The 22,739-nt window shown below is 36.6% G+C and overlaps 1 protein-coding gene across 6 annotated transcripts in view; it reads left to right on the plus strand.

The window, feature by feature from the left end:
* The window catches only part of LOC144664037 (neural cell adhesion molecule 2-like), an 89,160-nt gene extending 66,421 nt beyond the window's left edge, over positions 1 to 22,739 (plus strand). For 2 of the 6 annotated variants that reach the window (XM_078525155.1, XM_078525154.1), the window contains 9 exons: positions 572 to 728; positions 1,620 to 1,889; positions 3,299 to 3,586; positions 4,922 to 5,224; positions 8,916 to 8,987; positions 10,076 to 10,114; positions 14,006 to 14,206; positions 15,489 to 15,519; positions 15,641 to 16,191. In XM_078525155.1, coding sequence (XP_078381281.1) covers positions 572 to 728; positions 1,620 to 1,889; positions 3,299 to 3,586; positions 4,922 to 5,224; positions 8,916 to 8,987; positions 10,076 to 10,114; positions 14,006 to 14,206; positions 15,489 to 15,519; positions 15,641 to 15,665 — 1,386 coding nt within the window. In that variant the 3' untranslated portion in view covers positions 15,666 to 16,191. Of the gene's footprint in view, positions 1 to 571; positions 729 to 1,619; positions 1,890 to 3,298; positions 3,587 to 4,921; positions 5,225 to 6,817; positions 6,842 to 8,915; positions 8,988 to 10,075; positions 10,115 to 14,005; positions 14,207 to 15,488; positions 15,520 to 15,640; positions 16,192 to 19,259; positions 19,470 to 20,090; positions 20,122 to 20,749 lie in introns of those variants that run through there. The other 4 variants (XM_078525156.1, XM_078525157.1, XM_078525158.1 and 1 more) reach the window with 4 other exon arrangements.

Below are 22,739 nucleotides of genomic sequence, written 5' to 3' on the forward strand. Positions count from 1 at the left end.
CAGAGTAGTTTCATTTTACCTGAATGGTTTGGTTGAGAACAATATTACCAGTAAATAGTTTTTTATTGTGTACTTCCATACATTTAACCATACCTCCCCCATGGACAGGATTTTTCCTAATACCTCCAAATTCCAATGAAGTTTCATTCATTTCCTTAAAGTTTTTGGCCTTGGTGACCCATCCCACCCCCTAGAGATTTTCAATCCCTTCTGTGGGGGGGGGGGGAGTACAGACACTTTCTGGAACCATAACATAAAAGTCCCCCTCTATAATAAGCACACCACTGGAAGTTAACTCTTTAAAATCCCCCTCCCTGCCTCTTTTCCGGATAGTTAATAATGACAATATCTGAACAAGAAAAAATTCTAGTTAGTGTTATGTTTTTAACGTCATTCACATAAAAAAAATGTACACTTTCTGCTACATGTAATTTTTTCAAAATGTGTTACTTCTTTTTTATGCAACTTACTAGATAATGGTTAAAGATAAGCCCCTTCCAAAGGTCTTCAAAAGAAACAAGTCACTCTGTTTTCAGGCTATCCTAAAAATATTTTGTTTGTTCCTTCATAGACTTTCATGCGAGGAGACAAGAAAGTTGCAAAAATATCATTTCCAAATGTGAACTTGGTGAACACTGGAGAATATACTTGTCATGCCAAAAATGGTGCCCTTGACGGTGATGGTCAGGTCATTGTGGCGAAGGAATCAATGAACCTCTATGTGAGATGTAAGTTTCTTTTTCGCATTCACTGTTCTTTGTTTTGAGTCAGGGTGGAGGCACCATGGCCAAATGGTTTACACACGAGAATCCGGGTCATCTCAAGGTTCAAGCCCAGGGGGGGGGGGGGTACTTGCAGTATACATGACAGGGGGGGGGGTCCGACAGAGCTTCATATTGCGAACCCAAAAAAATACATGAGCCTGAAATTTTACACCCAAAAAAATACCTGACATCAAAATTTTCTACCCCCAAAAGTACAAGACCTAGCACCTCTATACTGATTTATTCAATAAAACAAACTTTAAGACCTAAAAAAATATATGACTCATTTCTTGACCCAAAATAATACCGAGGGTGTAAATTTTCAACCGAAAAAAATACGTCGGACCTCCCCGTCATGTATACTGCAAGTACCCCCCTGGGGGTTTAGGCCTGGCTAGGGTCAATGCATTGTGTTGCTGGGCACTCTCAAAGTGACTCTTAAATGTAATGCAAATCTTGTTAAACAGTAGCATCGACAACAGGATTTCTAATCATAAATGTAAGATTCCTACAAGATAAAATTGTTTCTTGCAAGTCAGTCCAATGGCATGCTGAGTCACAAGTTGTCAGCTACTTTTCTTTACGTTAACTTTTTTATAAAAAAATATATTAAAGAGGCACTTGTTGAACTTCATCGCATCTGCATGCATTGCGTGCCGTTTATTTCTTACTTTAGGTATTTACAATGGGAGTGGCCTGCAGGTACACTATGCCTAGTTCTAGTCTTTGCAGGCTAGTCTGTTTATTAGCTAAAATAATTTTTCTTAGTACATGTACATATATATGTCATATCTTTTTAATATAAAATGTTATAAAGGTTAAAGGAGAACTTACACCTACTTTTGCCACTTTTAGCTGCACCCAAAATTAACAGGGATGCATCCCCCACGCCAGTGTACTCTTATGTGGGAAACAGGAACCCGGTTAAGGTCATCTGCTCGTTTTATGGATACCCAGTACCCACAGTGGTAATGGCTGACAAGAATGGCACAGAGATCGCAAGAGGAAACGGTTCAGCATCTAAAACATTTGATACTACAACTAAAAGGGACTTTGGAATGTATAACTGTTCTGCAAATAGCCCTGATGGCAGTGCGCAGTATTTGGTGGAGTTTAAAAAAGCAGGTAATCTATTGTTAAGAAAAAAAGTCTTGTTAAAATTGAGGTCATTGTACACACTTACCAGAAGGGGAAGGAGGATCATATAAAAGGGACAGGGATGCCCTTTAGAAAGTTTCAATTAAACCATATTACATGGTTGCGCGGAGATATGAAAGTTATCTTCGAGTGTTCAAATCAATATCTCACGAATGAGGGCAGCCAATGAGTGGGATATCGATTTGAACACGAAAAGATAAATTTCATATCTCCAAGCAACCATGTAATATTCTGTTTATTATATAAACCTACTAATTACGATGTTTTTGACGGTTTTCCGGAGATTGCCGACCATTTTCCGAAGATATCCGAAGATTGCCGAAGATCCAAAGATCTTTCGACTTAATATTGATTTACTTTGGCTCATTCAGCATTAAAACAGGGCAAACTTGTCAGAAAATGTTTAGAAATCGATATCTTCACATGTGAAAATAACATGTTATTTTCACATCACGTGTGAAGATATGATTTTTTTCGCGCGAAAGATTTCCTGGTATTTCACTGATGTTTATATAATAAATAGTTATACACCCTTTCAGTGCTAGTTTTTGTTGGCTGTCTGTGCTCTGGAACAAGATTGTTGCTACATGTACATTTCTAGCTATTTTGGAGCAATGTCGCCTGTGACCAAAACCCTTGGAATGCCTCTCTACACACAATATGACGGCATATCCTCCTATTTTTCTAAAAACTAAAAGAGACCTTAACAGCTAAAAATATTGGCATTCCGACACCCTAAGCGAGACCAAAATCTGTTACACCAATAAGCGAGATGACCAGCATCCCTGGTTTGTTCATTTGGGGGACCCCCAGAGGTAACATTGCCCTAGCGCTCGCTTCCCACAAATGTGGCCCGAGTTCGATTCTGGGACCCGGCGTCATATGTGGGTTGAGTTTGTTGTTGGTTCTTGTCCTTGCTCCGAGGGTTTTTCTCCGGGTTCTCCGGTTTTCCTCCCTCCACAAAAACCAACACTTCTATATTCCAATTTGATCGGGAATCCGAGGGCCACAGGTTTGTCAGTCGAAAGACTGTTATGTGCAACCCTCATGAAGCAAAGTTGATTTATTTTAAGCTAAGTTATACCGACAATGCTGTATATTACTATATTCATACATGTAGATTTGTAAATAGCTTTTTAGTTCATTGACGAAATTTTCACAACCTTCTTCGTCCTGTGATGGGTTAGCATCCCATCCGGGGCCAGGGTTGGGTGGGGGGGGGGGGGGGAGTAACAGTACTTTTAGGTGTTAGTTTCTTCAGATGGCCATGGAAACAAGTGTTAAATGTGCCAGCCTGGCAAGGCACCCAGGCTTAAAGACAGACTTCATTCCAAATGTGCAGTGTATTGATTTTAAGTAATGACTTTTTTTTCTAGTGGCCCCAGGACCACCCCGTAATGTGTTTGCAAACAAGACTTGTAAAGAAATCACTCTTAACTGGCAGCCTCCATTGGATAATGGCGGCATGGAGATCGTTGAGTACACCATAACAGTATTTTTAAACAACAACCAGCTCCACTCAAAAAACACTGTTGAAGATGCAGTTGAACACACCATTGGTTACGAATTCATGCCAAAGACAGAATATGAAGTACGAATCAAAGCACGCAGTGAAGCCGGATTTGGGCAGGAAGAGACTGTGATGGTTACAACTGATGAGTTCTGTGAGTAGAATTGTTTTGCACTTTTAGCCATAAGGGATCTAGAAGTACAGTGGGACCTGACTACCTAGTGGTCTAAGTAAAGTGTTTGCCTTGCTCACTTCTGTCATCCCCAGCTTGGGCAAGACCTGGTGTCGGATGGGAGTGTCACATATGAATGGAACAGAGATGCTCATAGCAAAAGTTGAATAAAATGCCTGGGCAATAAGCTCAGGCTTTTTTGACCCCTTAAAGAGACCATTTGTTCATGCCCCAATCAGCCTTAATCTTGTCCCCATAGGCCACCATCTTTCTGGTCTGGGCCAGGGATCTGGACCTCTAGACAAATCTGAAAGCCCGCTAAAAATTGGACCGAATCTGATTAGCTGTTGAACCAAACCGGAAACAGGATTTCCTGGTTGCAGTTTTTTTATTAGCCCAGAGTCATTGAGTTTCTTGACCCCTGGTCAAGGGGAATGCAGCCTGCAGCAGGCTCTGGGAACGAGATTGGTTTAGTCTAGACTTGCCAAAGGAATATGACAGTGTTTAGGTCAAGTTGAAAGTAAGGTTAATGGGTGTATAGACCATGAAAAAGAAACAGAATCTAGGGAGTTGGAACATTTAGGATGATATTTCCCACACAGTCCAGTGGAACAAATGTGAACTTATGAGCTGTCATACATGTCGTCAGTTTTGTAACAATTTTCCATCAAATTCACCAGTAAATTTTTGTGTTGTTGTACAAGATGAATCAACCACCAGCTGTTTGAAAAATGCAGTTGATTTGTTAAAGTGCATATGAAGCGAAATCAACTTTTGTTTATTTCGAAAGTTCTGTATGTTTAAGACACTATCCCAAAGTTTGAACCTTATCAAGAAAAAACTCGCAATTTTATAAGGCCTGAAAGTTGCGCTATTTTGCCCTCAAAATTGTCCTTCAAATCGCGCGGTCAAAATGGGCTGATGACGTATTGTTGTGGACAAGATTCTTGGAATCAACATGGCGGAAAGAGGGAAACTAAAATAAACTGCAAAGAGGAGAAAGATATTGCGTGGCTGGTGCCCCAAATAGTCTAAGTTGTACAAATTCCCTTAGTTACCTTGTTATTAGCGACTAAAGTGTGATCAAGCTGTCCACAACAATACGTCACAAGCGCATAAACTCGCCCCAGTCTTCTGGACATTTTTAAACAGAAATAAGGCTTTTTGCAGCGCCGAAATCAGGACCAAATTTTATTTTTTAAGAGTTGAAACTTTGCAGTTGTTTTTATTAACATATTGAAGGATAAAATTGTGCAAAAAAAATTTCGCTTCATATGCACTTTAAATAACTTAGTATTAAAAAACTCTTTTCGACAGGTGTGCCAGGAAAACCACTGATCACCAACACAGAATATGACGTTGACAGAGACAACTTCATTGTCACCTGGAATGCACCACAATACAATGGTGGAGATAACAACACCAAGTACAGACTGGAGTGGAGAAAGAAACCGATAACAGCAGACACTGAAGTAGGCACAGAAAGTAACATCGGCGAGACTCGATTCAAGATTACTGGTCTTGAAGCTAACACAGAGTACGAGATCAGACTATTTAGTGTAAACAGACAAGGGGATAGTGAGCCTGACATTAGGGATTTCAAGACGATCGCTGATGCTGGTAAGTACTATAATAATTATTATAATTATTATAATTGTAATAATCTATCTTGTTGTACAACTGAGGAAAAAAAATGATACATTAATTTGTTTTTGAGTGAAATGAAATCAGGGACTGGTCATAGTCTGGTGGGACTACTGCAAATGGGAGGAGGCTATGTTCAAATTCTCCTAACCCTCCCCTTTTTGAAGCACATTTCTGCCTGACCCCCTCCCCCCTTACCCACTCCCTCTCTTAAACCATCCTGATATGCATGTACAAATTTATGTACCTTCACCCCCTTTTTCCTTGCATAAAAATCATTGACCCTCCACCTACTTGCATTAACCCACTCCACTCTCTAAATAATGACCAGTCCCTAAATGTTCCAAGCTCATCGCCTATCAACTGTGTTCTAACAAAACACAAAGTTCTCCTTTTCAAATACTATTGATTCCAGACATCTGTGGAAATGGAAAAATCGTCATCACATAAACTTTTCTAAAATCAATACTGAAACCAACAGTGTGCACAACAGCCTTAAAAGAGTCATTTTGACAGATGTTTGAGATCAGTGATAGTATTTGAAAAGTAAAGTCGAGAACAGACGTTGAATTTTGAAACCAAAAATTCTTGAGAGATCTCAAGCATTGAATGGTGACGAAAATCACAATTCAGTTGGCAACAGAGCTGTTCCAGCCAACAAAATCTCTGTTTGCCTACAAAAAAGGAAAACATTATTTTCACAAGGCTGTGCTCTTGTAATGTTGTTTGGGGATAGAATCATCAAATCAAATATGAATCATTTATTTTACAAAACACACTTTGGTCGTTTTTTTGACTTAACTTACTTAAGGCATGTTTAATTAAAAAAATATAGCTTTCAGGCTTTAAAGAATTTTACTGGAGCACAGCCTTGTAGCAAAAATATATAATGTATTTAATAGGCAATTACCGGTAATTGTCCAATCAGTATATTTAATTACTTTTTTTTTATAATAATTGTAAATGCTGAGATTTCTTGCTTATTTTATTTTATTTTAAACTAACTGTTTTCCAAAACAAACTAACTAACCATCGTCATATTTACTAACTCATTTATTTGCTGGTAATAAGTGTTTTGTTATTCATTTAACTTGATGGACTTAAAAAATGTGTCTTGGTTTAAAATTAATACAGTACAGTAAAGTAACAAAAATAGTAATTCACTTATAAGTTTATTTAAATTACCGTATTACAACTAAATTATATATTAACAAAGAACATAACAAACAAGGGAAATTGTAGTTAAATATACAGTCAGATCCATAATAATTATAGTTAAATAACAATTCTATATTTAATTGTCAAACAGCATTAAGACTTTAAACAACATTAATAACAACAAGAAACATAACCGATTAATCCACAATCCCTTTGGGATTAAAATTTATGTTTAACCTTTGTAATGCCCTTTTTAACCTTTATGTTTCACAACTCCTAAACTTCTTTTTAAGGAATTTAACCTTGAAGAATACAAGAACAATAAAATAAAAGTAAATATATTTGAATATTTTCCTGCTAAATTTCTAAAATATAAATTTTTGTTTTTGTTTTTGCGCTTCTACAATTCAGGTAACACCACAAGTCCCTCCCTTTGTAAGTGCATTTAAATCCACTTTGTTAATTTATTATTTTATTATTTACTAAAAGTAGTGGTTTTGGCAGAAAGTTGCGAGTTTAGCGTTTGCTTGTTCTCAAGTAGAACATAAAATTAATGGGTCTTAATATTATTGTCTTCAATATGACCATAACAATCTTTTACTTTGTGTTGTTAATCAATCGAAATGACTGAGGTACGAGAACTTATAAATGTTAAACACTCACACACGCACAACACAAGAATGAAAGGAAAAGCAACATACAATAAACAGGTTAAACAGATTGAATTATGTTAAACTGCATAAACCTCCTGGCACAATTAAAACTATAGTACTTCTAAACACTTAAAATAACCTGAAATAGTGATTAAACTACGGTATACAGTTAACATACTTTCAACAAGAATAAAATGTAAATCCTGGCACATTGTTAAGCTAAGTGAAAAGTAACAATAACCTTAAACAGAATGTCTGTCCAATTCTCTAACATTTGAACTTATTATTTTTTATCTGTGGCTGTTGTATTTGGTATCTGTGGCACAGCTTGCTCGGAAGCTCTTGGAGATAGTTCTGGTCCAGACCTTTATGTGTGAGACAGTGTTAATTTTCTTTTTTTTTTCATTATGTGGAAAAATTGCATTCGTGGTTCTAATTATAATTTAACATTTCTTTTCTGTGGTTGAATGAGCTTTCCTGGCATATGATGCTGAGTCATAACCCTTTAACTCCTTATTAACATCAAGTTTCTTTTTATGTTTTACCAATCAAGCAGTCAGGTAAGGGAATAAAAAACCAACAACTAGCAGATCATTGTCACAACATACCACCTACAATTCCAAGAACTAACATTAAAAGAGAGTACAACAACACATAAGGAGAATTTATAAGCTTGCATATACTGAGATTGTGTAGGAAACTCTGTCAGAAGCTTTCACTTTAGTAATTTAACAAACACAAGCATTTGAAAAGAAGTGTTGTTATTTTACATTTTTATACTAACATAATTACTTGGTTATCCCTTTAGCCCACTCTCGAAACGGAACCCCCACCTCAAGGCCACGCACAACAGAAAACAAACTAAACGTGATCCCATGTAAGTGGAAAATCTTGCTCTAAACAGGATGCAGGTATTTGAAACCCATACCGAATCTGTCTGAGACGGGTGGATGGCAGCTGTTTCTTTTCATAGCATTGCTGAGTTGTTTTCGTACATTTGGTGTTCACTTGATTGTTGTGTTCAAGTCAAAACTTGTTTTGGTGTTGTTGTTTAGGAGGAGTATAAGGAGCAGCTTCATGTAGCAAAACCTTTGCTTACATGTTTGTTTTGTGTGGAAGGTGTAGTGACGCTGGTGGCATTTGTGGCTTAAAATGTTCTTTTCTGGCAAAACTTACTTCCGAGAATTGACAGACAGCAAAAAATTTTAAATTCTGTAAATTGGTTAAAATAAAGTTGTAAGCTAAAATATTAAAATGTGTAAAAATAACAACTACAGTTATAATTATTTAAAATTATAAAAATAACAGACTTATCCTCTACAGCTGTAAATACATAATTTTTTCTTTTAAATTATTTCAGTTTAAGCAGATTTACGTCTTAAATTTGTTAATACTAACTAGACAATCACTACATATATGTCATTGATTTTCATTTTGTAACAATCATTTTTACTTGCAAGCTGTTTCCCATTATTTTGCTTTTCCTTTTATTTTCTCATCTGTTTTTAATTCACAAGCCACTATTCAGTTAATTTTTTCCAGTTTCTTTCTAATTTTTCATAAATTCACTATGACTAAAAAACATGCTCCATTTCTTTGTTTTCAATTTGCAGCTCACAGTGCAGTTTGAGTTTCTTTTGCATAATACTAATGCTTTTTTTTTTTTTCGAGACTTCAACTTTCGGTTTCAATCCATGTTTATCAATACACATAAAGACACAAATGTTACTTTTTAATAATTCATTCAAGCAAGAATCTCAATAAAGGCAACATATTTTGGCCAAAAGCAAGTTACAAATTTAAGAAAAATCGAAAGAATGTTGTATCACCACTAACCTGTGAAAGCTTTGTTATAGTTACTCCAAGCGAACCTCCTTCTAAAACTTCTACTTCGGTGAAGGTTTCTGAGTTGCAAACTACTGCAGCATGTAAGTCTCTTAAGGTTTTCATCCTTTTTTTCCATTTCGCAAACACCGCAAGCGTACTCATAACCTCACTTGACCGATACTGGGGACACTTTTGCAACTTCTTTATTTTCCAGTTCTTCATACACATACTTGTGGTGTCTCCTTCTAGCACCTGAGGAAAAAAAACATGCTTGAAAAGTGCAAATAAAATGTGTTCGATAGCTCTCTGTTTTTTTAAAAAAAAATCTTATGAAGGAAAGTTTAGCTGAAAAGTTTAAGAAAACAGACTTGTGATGAAAAGAGCTTTGACATACATTATCTTGTCAATATAAAATACTTTCTCTTTCATACAACTGCAGCAGTTTTTGTCATGTTCCAACTATAAGTTAAACATGTTTGAAATGCAAAATTCTTTCTGATAACATAAACCACACTGAGGTAAATCCTCTTGAAAATACAGTAGGTCAACCAAAAAATCCTCTGAACGAAAAATTAGGCTTGGGTCTTATCATAATAATTTGTCAAAGTTTATGATAATTATAGTCAATACTTGTGAAAAATTGGCAGCTTCTCAGTTTGCAGTTGCTGCTATTACCGAATGACGTAAAACAAAGGATTCAAAAGACAAAAAACAATACCCAATCCATATAGCACAATAGGTAACCAACATTAGTTTCTGCAATATCTATAACCCAAAAAGAATTGATTAGATGGCTAACTTCTTCAAATGATTCGTCGTTATGCTTCTATATCTTTTGGAGCTCAAACAAGTTCTTTGCCTTGTCTTTTCGACAAATGGTTTCAAGAGAAAATTTACAAGCTCTTGAAAACAAGATCTTGCCCAGATGGCTGTTTACACCTGCATATATCTCTTGCAACCTTCCACTAACACTATGCACATTCCTTTTTATCCAATTCGCCTTCAGGAACACTTCAATCATTCAAGTCATCTACATCTTTTCTTTTGTATAAGTTACTCTTTCAAAATCATACTTGAGAGCTTACACCTTATCGCCTTGACTTTCGTCAGCTGTTCATTCGTAGTCCAGAATTAAAATTACTAGCTATCTTTCAGTCTCAATATGCCATCTCTTTAAATCTGCTTATAGCTTCAGGGAAACCAACTGCCTTAACCACATCTGAAGCAAGTAAGTTAAACTGCTCCAAATGAACATTTTAGGGGCCTGCTGATCTCAAAAAAAGAAAGATTGATAAATTTGTTACATAATTTTGTTATTTGTACTGCAATATACGCACAATTGGGTCAGAGTCTTGTCTGCTGTTTCACATTACAGAGTCGTGCCCAATGAAATACAGTTTTGAACAAAACATCTTGAAAGTGTTGGCTTATAATGTCAGTATTGTCAATGGTTTTAATTTCAGAAAACTTATGTGAGCATTTTTTATAACATCATTTTTTGAATTAACAATTTACAAAACTACTGGTTATAATAAAAAATCCAAGACTGCATGTTAAAAAATACTTAATACTAAATTTCATATCATTCTTTATGTCTAAAGAACTCAGCTAGATTGGCATGGATTAAAACAAAAATTCAAACTAAAATACTTCTAAGAATAAAAACCCTGAAGTTTTAAATTTTTTATTTTTTTAAATTTTCTCATTACAGTGGAACCCCGATATAACGATATGCCAAGGGGGCAGTAAAATTATATCGTTATATCGAGGAATCGTTATATCGGGGTTCCGTCCCATACATTTTACTATTGCCGGGACATAACATATTCATCGTTATATCGGGAATATCGTTATATCGAAGATCGTTATATCGGGGTTCCACTGTACTCCTAAATATCTTACATACTGTAAGGAAGACAACCTATACATTAAATGAACCTATATTTTGGCATACATTTTATAAAATTAAATGCCATGACATTGCAACTAATCTAATGCAGCACTGCTTTATTTTTTGTTGCATAAGTGATAAAAATTATTATGTTTCATAACGCTACACATTTTGAACTGGTGCCCCAAAAAAGGTTTTGATGACCAAAGTAGACAGACAAAAACATGCATAAAAAATAACTTTATTTAGTGCCAGTTTATTTGGCACCGCTGCGCTAATTAAAAACACTTGAACAGTGAAAAAAAGAACATAAATGTGTTAAGAATTTATTCCAACTGCTGGAAATTAAGCTATCAAATTTGGCTACTAAAATTTTCAGTTAAGAAATCATCTTTATAGTTATCCAATTTTCATTTACTGAAATCACCTTTATTTTATCCAAATTTACTGTTGCATTGCACTGTTATAATGACACAGGAACTCTCTTTTTCAAACTGAGAATGCAATACTGCCACCACATAGCATTTTCGTGTGTAGTTAACATAAATTATATCAATGGGCACAATTCTGTAGTGTTGAACAGTTGCAACCAAACCAAAATTTCGGTGCATGGCAAAAATGTGTTAAACAATGTTTTAATAAGATCAGTAGTCCCCTACCTCTGTAAACCTAATTTCTAACACTTATAAACATAATCTTTAAATTTTTAATTTGTAAATGTTTACCTATTAAAAACTGAAAAGGCTTAGGATTTGTTAAGACATTAAACTTTAAAAACAACTAATGATGTGCCAGTTAAAACAGCCAGAACTTACAGTTAAATTGCAAATTAAAAATATTACTGTTTTTAGTCCTACATTGCAGCCAGGAAGGGTTTTTGAAATACAGATACCTGGCTATGTGCAAACTGATTTTGTGTCATATCTTACTTAAAATTCAATGAAAAACAAAATCAACTAATTAAGATCTTAACCCAGTTGTATCTAAAGCACTGGTAATCCTTAACCACTAAACACTAACGAGCCACTAATGAATAATACCATGAGGCACATAAATGCAATGCTAATGATACAGTTAATAAACACTAATCATTCTCCAAAAAATGGCGAATCACAAATTGCTGCTTGAAAATGAGCAAAAAAGCTCTGTATCTTGCAGTTTACAAGACATGCATAATGGCATGATCATACATTGTGCCTTGAAATGTGGACTGGGTAATTTATCACAGCAAACTTGAATTGCTTTTTGAAAGCTAAACTACAAAACATGGACGAACACAGCTGCGCATGCATTTGGACTATGGTGACCATGGCAACACTTGATGGTTTCTAGCCTCTTTATTTTACAACAGTCGACCCATTTTTCGTGTCACTTCACCAAAGAAGTTTCGCAGTCAAGGCGTGGGAAGAAGCTGTGCAAGAACTATGCAACACATTTAACACTGTAACACACTTAACCCCATTAATTCACTCAACCGTCACTTACAACCATAAACTGCAACTCCAAACAGAAAACTGTTTCAACTTAAGAGGTCAGGTATCAACTATTTCAGAAACCCATCCTACTGCAGGGTATCCATGCATGAAACAAATACACTGCATGTTTAAAACAAACATTTAAGCTTAAACAAATACCACTGCTAGGTATTAAATCGTACTGTACTGTACAGATCAGTTAGACGTGGAAATTAGATTAGTTAGTCGCCATATATAATATAACAGATGTTTTAAACCACAAATACGAAAAGAAAATTATTTTTGAAGCCAAAAAAGCAGATGTAGAAAGTTCACAATTTAGAGTACTAGTTACGCTGAAAGGTTAAACAGCATAAGCTTGCATGTATGTGACCTTTTCTTCTAAATTCAGGACGTATCTAATCGATAGGAATCGATCATCGAAAATGTATCGATTATCGATATACTCGATAGTACTCGATTTTGTCGATTGATAGTATTATAAATCATTCACATTTTTTGTCACACGAGGAAAGAATCAAACGTGATCTGATCTTATCGTACGCATAACACACCTGCAAGCTTACCTTCGAATCCGCTTTAAGATGATGTTACCTTTCTCCAATGGACTACTGTGTATAGTTCGAGTGAGTGTGACATGCTAGCGTAAAGTTGAAAGAGGATCCCGCCTTTCGACGTTGTGAACACGAGAGAGCGACACGACCGGTGATCACCGATCATTCGATGAATCGAACGACGAACATTCGATTCTATCGAGTATCGAAAATATCGATTAGATACGTCCTGATAAATTGTATGAGATAAAAATTGTGTCAAGCTTAATATATGCCGTTTCCTTTTTAATGATTTATGAAGTCTGAACAGCGAAATATCCTTTCTGTACTAATCGAAAAGCTCGATAGAGTTCTAACAGAGATATTTAGCCAAATTATAAGCCAACACAAGTCGTAAACATCAAAAGCAAAAGCTTAAAACTCCCTTACCCTCAGTTTTGGAGAACTTTCATGGTCGCCATCTTGAATTTCCTAGCAGGCAATGGGGTCGTGTGTGAGGTCGTGACAGCATTGCATTATGGGAAAAGAATTATTTTCAGAAGAAAACAATTTTGGAAAGTAAATTTTGCGAAAGCGACGTAGTTCAATAATATATTACAATGCTATTCTCTTTTCCCCGGAGGTCTTTTTCCTGATGAACAGAACTGGGCAGGAATTTTACTTAGGAAAATAGCCTTCTTTTACCCCCCCCCCCCCCAACCCTCCCCCGGCATTTGCAAGCGAGCCTTTTACAGCAGACAAAAAAAAATTCTAACAAGCAAATTTATATTTTATTTTATGCATTCATTTGTGGCCTTCGTGGTTGTTGTTGTGTGGCTAATCCGTGTAGTTAGCTAACATGGACAGAAAAGTAGTCTGGTAGTTTTGTAAGGTGAAGAATAGCGTAATTTATCGTCTAGGATTTTCTTTAAATTTTAAATTCTTACTTATACATTCCACAGAAACGGTCAAATAAATCTTGATATAAGGCAGCTTTTAGTTTCAGGATTTTAGGGAAATTACTAATTTTCTAACCCCACAGGTGTACTAATCGTAAGAGTAAATAACGTAAATGGTGGGTAAACTGTGGTCTCACATTACACCGTGTGTAAAAGGTGGTGATGCTGTGGTTTCACACTTCAACATCGGCGACATTTGAGTCTGCCTTCTTTCTCGGGCGGAAAAAGAAAGTTTTTTTGGTCCGTTTTCTTTCCTTATAGTTGGACCCGAAGTGGGTGCTCGCACTAGTGGAGGTCTTGGAGCAGGCGCCATTGCAGGCATTGTTATCGCTGTGATTCTGATCGTGTTTATCACCATTGATTTGTTCTGCTGCTTCTTCAACTCGTGCGGAATCATCTTCTGTTGTCACCAGGCCATTTGCGGCGGCGGTGGAGGAGGAGTGAAGGGAGGAAAGGACGATTGTAAGTATACCGATGTTTGATAGATTAAATGGACGGATTTCACGGATTTTAACAGATTTTTGAAAAGTCAAAATTTATATTTGTGTCGTAGGACACTTAAAAATTATGGTCCATTTTTATTAATAATTGCTATTTTAGACACTAAAACTGTTTACAAGCGCGTTTGGCTGCGGATGGCTTGGATGGAAACGGATTGCAATTTGAAAACGTTAGCCAACGTTTTCAAGATGTTTCCGCCGCCTTCAAAAAAATCGATATTTATAGCTGAAGTTTGATTTCTACTCCCCAAATAATGGTTATATATTCAGTTAAATGCTCAAAGATAACGTTTTTCATTGGTAAAGTTGTCTGCCACTAATTTCAGAACAGTAAAGACCAAACGTCTGCGAAATCCCGTGGCATTGTCTCTTTAAAACTATGTCACGGGGATTTCGAAGATTATTGGTCTAAACTGTTCTGAAATTAGTGGTAGGCAACAAAACTCATAAAAAACACATTATATTTGAACAGCTAAAGGAAGATATATCCTTAATTTGAAGATAAGAATAGCTACAACTTTAAATACGTTTTTTTGCTGGGAAACAACTTGAAAACGTTAGCCTTACTTTTTCATTTTACAATCCGTTTCCATCCGAGCCATCCGTAGCTAAAGATGCTCGTTAACAGTTTCAGTGCTCTAATAAAGCAGTTTTTAATGAGAATGCACTATTATTTTTAGGTTTCCTAGCGACAGAAATATAAATTTTGGCTGTTCAAAAATCTGGTAAAATCCGTGACATAGTCCCTTAAATAGCAGAATTCACTCGACATGTACAATTTCCTTCTTCTAAAGTTTGTCTTACAAAATTCAAAAAAAGGTATCTACTAGTAAAAGATGTCCAAAAAAAATGGAAAGCCCCGATCCGGCGACTACGTTATGGCGGTGACAACAACTCAATAATCGATTCGATTATGGATGACATTCAGTTCAAATGAACGTCGCACACACCCCACCCCTAATCAACCGCACCATTTCTCTTCACAAAAAGTCCCCCAACAACTTAAGTTTACCAGATTCCTTTTATATGACAAAGGCAAATATTTATTAAGCCAATTTATTTCGGATAAATGGAAGCTAAGAAAGGGGAATGTTATTTGTTTTGTCACACAACGTTTCTCCCGACTAAGCGATGAAGGTGCGTGACGCATCAAGTAACGGCTGCGAAGAGGACCAACATAGACAGCAGAGTTTTCGTTACATGAAGCAACGTTTCTCAATGTGAATTATCTTTTTCTTTTTTAGATAAGGATGGTAAAGCCACGGAGATGGAGAAGTAAGTATATTTCACCTCTCTTTTAAACGTTTTTCAATTTATCATCTGAATCTTAACTCACCCAGTACTATTAATTTTGTCATTGTCACTTTTAATCTAATGCATCTTTCCTCTCTCCTAGGAAACCATTACCCGAGAGTGTGTAGCTATTGAGCCTGCATTTGTGCATATCAGCGGGAATCTCCAAGGCGACCAGACAGATGCAAATACCATCAACACACTTTACTTTCAAGTTCATTAACTTCGTTACTTCAGTAAAAAGTTAATTGATGTCATTTTTTAAAAAAGGACGATATCGCTGTGGACACTTTTGTGGAACATATTCATGGTTGACAACCATTTTAGTGTTTGATAATATATTTTGTGCTTGAGCAACTGCGATTCTGCGGCTGCATAGGATGTATTTTTTCTTGGGTAGAATTCTGTGTATAATTCTTTTTTTTAAGTTTTTGCAATGACGACTACGACAGCCTTCCAGTGAAATTACTTTCCTTCATCTCAGTATATTGTACTCTTTCTAGAGCTTTTTGAATCAAAACTTTCTAATTCTCTTCACAAAAAGTTTTTCATACCTATACTTTAGCCCTCTGTATTTTTAGCCTTAAATCACACAAAGGGACTGTTCGGTTGAAAGGGCCTGTATCGCAATAATGGAAATCAATTAAGCACTTTTTATTAAATCTTTGCCTAGGAATAAATCCGAAGAATAATATTTAGTTCTAGAGCCAATAGTTTATGCGAAAATGTTTACTCCGGAAGCCAATTTTCAGAGCAAGGTGTACAAATTTCTTTTTTTTAGTATTTAATCTCGTCTAAAACTCTGGTTGAGTAAATTCAACTGTGAATCAAAGCCACACTTTGACATTGTTGTGCTACAAGTCCTTTAAACTGATAGAGCATTTTCCAATAATAAACAAATCACCAGCGCCAACTACAGCTAAAAGTAAACTTGCGTACTACGTAAAAAGCGCGGGAAAAACGCGCAAGCCAGTCACGTCACAATTTCGGTTTTGCAGTTGATTGGCTGAGTAGACAGCACTTCTTTCTGATTGGTTGGGGCGCGTGGCACGTGACTGCCCGTAAACCAATCACGTTTTGCAGTATTTTGCTAAATCTTCGTGTGCAAACGAAAGGCTCTAAGACAGAGAACATCATACATCATTTGCTTAAACAGAGAAACCTAAAAGGTTTTATTACTCTCTTTTTGAAATGGAAATTTGTTCGTGATTAACAGCCCTGTAACAAAACGTTAACTTTACTCCAATAGTAATATATAGGAAGCTAAAATATGGGTTTATCGTAGGAAATTTGTCCCATACTTAATTGCATGAGGATTTTTGTGGAAGGGTTGCATTTCTTTCCGGATTTTTTATATAAAAAATAAGGAGCTTTCAATAAATTAGTGAGATTTTGGTAATTTCATTAATTGCGCCCAGCTTTTATTCATTTTTTGTTTCGAATATTCTGTAGCTTTTTTTATCTCGTTTCGTAATCAATCAATTTTGCTTCAGACAGAACTGCTATGTCGTTCATAATGTCGATCATTTGTTCTCTCGAGAAACACACTAATTATTAGGACTTAGGAAATAGTGTCTTGTTTAGAGTCTAGGCTGTCGCCTTAACTTCTATCAGTATTATAGCTTGCAAGAATTGCGAATATCGCAGAGCTTAAGGGTTTATTTAATAGTATGTCATGTGATCTTTGTTACATCGGTGTGTGTGCAATAAACAAGCTTTAATAAGCGCATAATAAAATACACTAAGGTACGATGTTTGTAGTTCTCGTTTATTAAATTCTTTCTCAGTTCGTCAAGTCAAGTCACAGTTCACACTTTAAACTTCACACTTCACACATAATAAATAACCTATGACACATAACACATAACACCTCACGTACCACACTACACATTTGCCTGAATGGGTTGACATAGCAAATAACCTGGCACGAACATTTACTATATACATAACCCTAACAATATCAAACTCTAACAATACTCTTCAATACTAAGACTTTATGAAAATGATACTTAAATCAAAAGACTAAAGCATCGCTCGGGTGATTTGTGGTCTTTTAACAAGTAACTAACAAACTGTTGAACGGACAAAATATTTGTTTTGATCGTGAAAATAACATAGAACTCTACATAACTCTAACCGTTCCCCAAAATAATAATAACAACAACAAAATGGCTAACCCCAAAAGCTTAATAAAAGTTCGAATACTTAATTAAAGGAAAGACGTTTCTAGTTACTTCATCTCGGGAAACGTCAAGATTTTTGGGAAACAAAACTAATTGTTTCCCTCTGGATAAAAAAGGATCAAATCCGGATTTCATATACGGCAGGTGAGCTATAAATTAAAAGAACTATTAAGCCCCTCCCTTCGCCTCCCCTCCCACTTACTCCTCGCACTCCTTAAAGGCCCATCAACAACCCCTCTCACCCCTCCTCATTAAAGGGACCCCCTCTTCACATATTGGAGTGGGGTGCCCCCCCCCCCAGTAAACGGACTTGGAATCCCTAGGGGCTTAATAGGGATTTTTTGTTTTTGCACCATTTCTAAATTGTATAACACCCTAACCTACACACTCAACGTATTAACGCTAACTGTTTGTTTCTGATCCTGGATTTAAAAATACTGTAGTAAAAAACACACACACCGACATTCTAACTTATTGCACTACACATGCACAATCGCAAAACATGAATGAATCAGATACAAGAGAATAATTATTCTCTTGTCAGTATATACCAGAACCCCGTTAACATATGGCTTGCTGTTGATACTAAAACGTTTCAATTAAAGTAACAGAAATAGTTGTTTAACCTCACTTGAAACATGTAACCCTTAATACTTAAATGTTACTTAGTTGACCCTAAATTCATAACTAGCTGCAACACGGAACTCTTATAACACTACAAAGGAGATACTAGGACCAGAAAGGAATAACTATGCACAAGCTAACGTATTTGATTACATTAATCTTTAACAATTGTTCATTAATTTAGTAGTCTAGTTTATTATGCACTATATTTATCTGAAATAGGAATCCTTTTGTAGGCTTTTGACGTTACTAGAGGTAATTTTAACTTTACAAAATAGTGCAGAAATCATAACAAGTTTTTAATATTGTGCTTATAAAAGTAGTACAGTGAAGTTTGTACACAAGTCATGGAAAAGATGGAAATCTTTAGTATTTTTGTGGTTGCAGGGTAAAAAATACAACAAAAAGTACATCGGTAAATACAGTTTCCCTGAAAAAAAATTATTCTCGATTATAGGCTGTGTTAAATAAAATCCCAAAATTATGCTCGTTTTGTCAGATTATGCCAAACTAGATTGCTACACAGCATAATCGGTTCCGTACCCGACAACGAACTTTTTCTAAGACTGGAATCAAACGAGCCTACGTGCGCAACCATTTATATGAAAATGAGTTTCACCTACAGGTCCATTTTTATGCAAATCAAACTAATTTTCACTTGAATGGTTTTGCACGGAGACTCGTTTTGAGCCAGAGGCAAAGGGTAACTCGGAAATGGCCAATTATTCTTTCAGCACGGCCTGCCATACGGAGGTTGAGCCCGCATCGAGCGGCGGGCAAAACTGTTTTTCTTTTTTATTTTTTTTTTTTTTTTTGGGGTTTTTTTTAAAAAAAAAAGGATCACGTTCGCGCCACATAGAGAGTGGTAGTCCTGTGGTTTTGAATTTATTTTGATTGGTTCTTCTGTGTTTGTAGTCGACCCGGAAGCTGGTACTGGAAAGCTTGGAGCAGGCGCCATCGCTGGAATCGTAATCGTCATTATCGTTGTTGTCCTGATTCTCATCGATTTCTTCTGCTGCTTCTTCAACAAGTGCGGTCTCATCTTCTGTTGTCACCGGGCCTTCTGCGGTGGCGGCGGAGGCAAAGGAGGCGAAGAAGGAGCTGGGGCTGCAGGAAAGGATGACTGTAAGTATCGACATAATGTCGTACCCAGATCTTTTCAACCCTGGAAGTGAGTAGACGTCTGGGTACGAGATTAAGTATCGACATAACCTCGTACCCAGATCTTTTCAACCCTGGAAGTGAGTAGACATCTGGGTACGAGATTAAGTATCGACAATTAATCTCGTACCTGGTTCGTCTCTCTAGTTGGGGAAAAACACCTGGCAGAATCGATTTTTAGCGCCAATCTTATTGGCTTATAACAGAGACAGCAAAGATACCTGCATGTGCGGCCTTTTTGCTATCGCAATTTCAAAATGTTTTTATGTTCCCGTATGAAGACCTCTGTAAATTTGACCTTGATCTAATTTAACTGCAAGAAATGTTATCTAAGCCAGCCAGTGTAATTGGATGTTTTCCTAACCAAATTCGTTTTGTAGCTTCAGCATAATTACCTATAAAAATCATTATCAATTTTCTCGCATCATTTTATGTCATGTTCCAAACACTTGGTCACGTGTGCAAAATAAATGCGCTCTCTAGCTCACAAGAACAACTCCCATTTCCATTCGCAAAAGGAAAATTAATTTCATATTAAGTATGTAGCATTTCTCGTGGTGATTTATCTTTTCTTATTATTTGTAGATATGGACGGAAAGGCCACGGAGATGGAGAAGTAAGTGTTATTTTTTCTTCTTTCTTATAAGGGATTTGATTTGATTAGCTAGATTTAAAGTTCCTTTGTTAAAAATCTAGCCAATCAAAACATGTGTCCCCAGAGCCACTTGTTCCTGGTGCCCCAGGCTTTGCCGGCTATGAGGGACAAGCGGCTTTGGGGACGAGCCCGGGGGACTCCCAAATGGCCACGGGGCCCGCCCAGGGGTATCTTTTCAGGCTTGGTAAAGGGAGGATTCAGTTAGGTTTATGGGATGAATCCGTCATTTTTTTTTAAGGCCGTAAAATTTCACATACGCATTATGGCTGTATTATTATATCAGTGATACATGACAAGAACGTCCTGTTCTAGGCATGCCACGTCTCAGGAGAAAGGGGTACCTCAGAAAGGACACGAAGGGGACACGATGGATATAAGGGGGGAAGAGCGGGGCGGCGCCTCCCCGTATAAAACTTTGAGGCCCCCCCCCCCCCCGGGGACGAGAATAGGTGTCACTGCTTACGGAACGCTAGGCGACTAGGCTGTCATCTGTTAACATATTTTATTTAATAAATGTATCAGTCCTTTTCTTGAACCTCACACGTGCTAATCGATGTTCGTTTTTTTAAATACTCTTTCTCCCTTCCAGGAAACCACTGGACGTGTAGCTGGTGAGCCTGCAATCGTGCATATCAGCGGGAATCTTCGGCGGAGTCAGCACGCAAGGGAGTTTAAGCAACAACAACTACCGCGGCAAGGACTACGTCTATTAAAAATCTGCCTTTTCTTTTTTCTTGCCATCTCGTGTTAGTTTGTTTCTAGATGTCAGATCATCCTATAGCTTCACTTTCGTAAATCGTAATTTATGTTTGTTGTTTTCTAAAAGACGGATAGAGAAATGTACAGCAAAGTACACACACGTGCAATGCAGCACATGCAATGTACAATTTGCAATGTGCAGTATCACACGTGCAATGTACAATGTGCAATGTGCCGTGTTACACGTGCGAAACATTCTACTTTTCATCCGAACTTCTGTTAAGAGACGTTCTCGTTGCCGTCGCTGTTGAGGTTGCTTCGACTCCCTTTAAGTTACCAGTTCATTTACATCGTAACTACAATATAAGTTAATTAATTAGTGTCATTTAAAAAGAGGATGATAAATCGCTGTGGACAATCTAGGGAATGTATTCGTGCTTGTCAGCTATTAGTGCTACATTTTGTGCTCTACCTTTTAGTATTTTTTTAACGTTTTAGAGCGGTTTTCACTTGAGTGTCGAAACTTATTTGCGTTTTCTTTGGTTTGCATTACTACGCTTGGTGATTGGTTTAAAAATCTCGCTCCACTTTCTCAGCCAATCAGAACTAAAACCAAAACGTGACTCGCTTGCGCACGTTTTCGCGCGCTTCGTGCTGGTTACATGTATTTTCTTTGAGTTTGATTGGTTCGCAGGATTGTGTGTGTACTGGTGATTGGTCAGAGTAATCTCTTTGGTTTTGGTTTTACGACACTAAATTGAAAACTGCTCTATTGGTTGATTGCAGCTTATCAAAAAAAATAATAAAATAAAGGAGAATTTCTAAACTCCCAAACGGTTAGTTATGAACTGGACACAAAGTCCTTTATTTGGGTGTCGGCCGATAATCAATTTAAAATTACATATAAAGATTTATTCTTTTAGGTACAAGCTAGCTCTGATTACGGCAGCTTTTGAAACCGTTTATTCTATATTTGTATTGCACTCACGGCGGAATTTAAACATGCTATTTAATACAATTATAAAACTATATATCAGCATAAATGTGCAACTGCAAATAATTTAGCCTTTTTTAAGTGAATCTTCAATCAGTTTCTCACTAGGTGTAAAATTTCTCTATCTGGTGACGTAGTGCTGGTTTGTGAATTTTCGCGCGACAGTAACAAACAATAACAGGCAATACGTGGATCTTTGCCGAGTTACGTCATCAGTATGGAATTTTTTAGCTTTTTTTTAGACGTCTCTTCATATTGGCCAAACGCAGAAAACTAACGCCACTCAGGGTTTTCGTTGCCTCGAAGTTTTAAAGAGTTTGAAGCAAGAAAATGCTTTAAAAGGAGCAATGTCAAACTAAATTATCAGTTAATACACTAGGTGGGTACCAAATATTAAATTCTCCATACATCTGCAGCACAAAAGCTCATTTTCTCTGTTGAAAGAGGAGGATTTCAGAAATCTGAGACGTTTACAAGCGGCAGTTTTTGCGGGAACTGCGCGTGCGCAGTACGTATGACCGCTATGAAAGACGTCTCTCTTTTTACTGCACTCTTTTCTCACATATTGTGAATTTTAGTGCTCTCTTAACTTTGTAATAAATCCATTTTAATTCAGAGAAAAGCCAGTACAGTTTATTCGCAATGCTGTTTGTTTTCTCGAAAAGCATAACAATGAATAGGCCATAGAAAAAAGTGTTCTATTTAGAGTAGCTCTTTATAGGTATGGTCTGTCGCTTTCAGATCATTAACAACTTATAAATCTGCCGATATTTCGTGCTTGGGGGATTTATATAACAATTTGTATCGTGATTATTTGTTGTATCAGGTTTGTGTAAGAAGCATTTTTTAATATTAAACGCGTACAATAAAGTACCGCAAGGCACGA

The sequence above is a fragment of the Oculina patagonica genome, chromosome 8, assembly GCF_052425735.1.
Source record: "Oculina patagonica isolate OP01 chromosome 8, crgOcupat, whole genome shotgun sequence".
In the NCBI taxonomy this organism is placed as follows: domain Eukaryota; kingdom Metazoa; phylum Cnidaria; class Anthozoa; order Scleractinia; family Oculinidae; genus Oculina; species Oculina patagonica.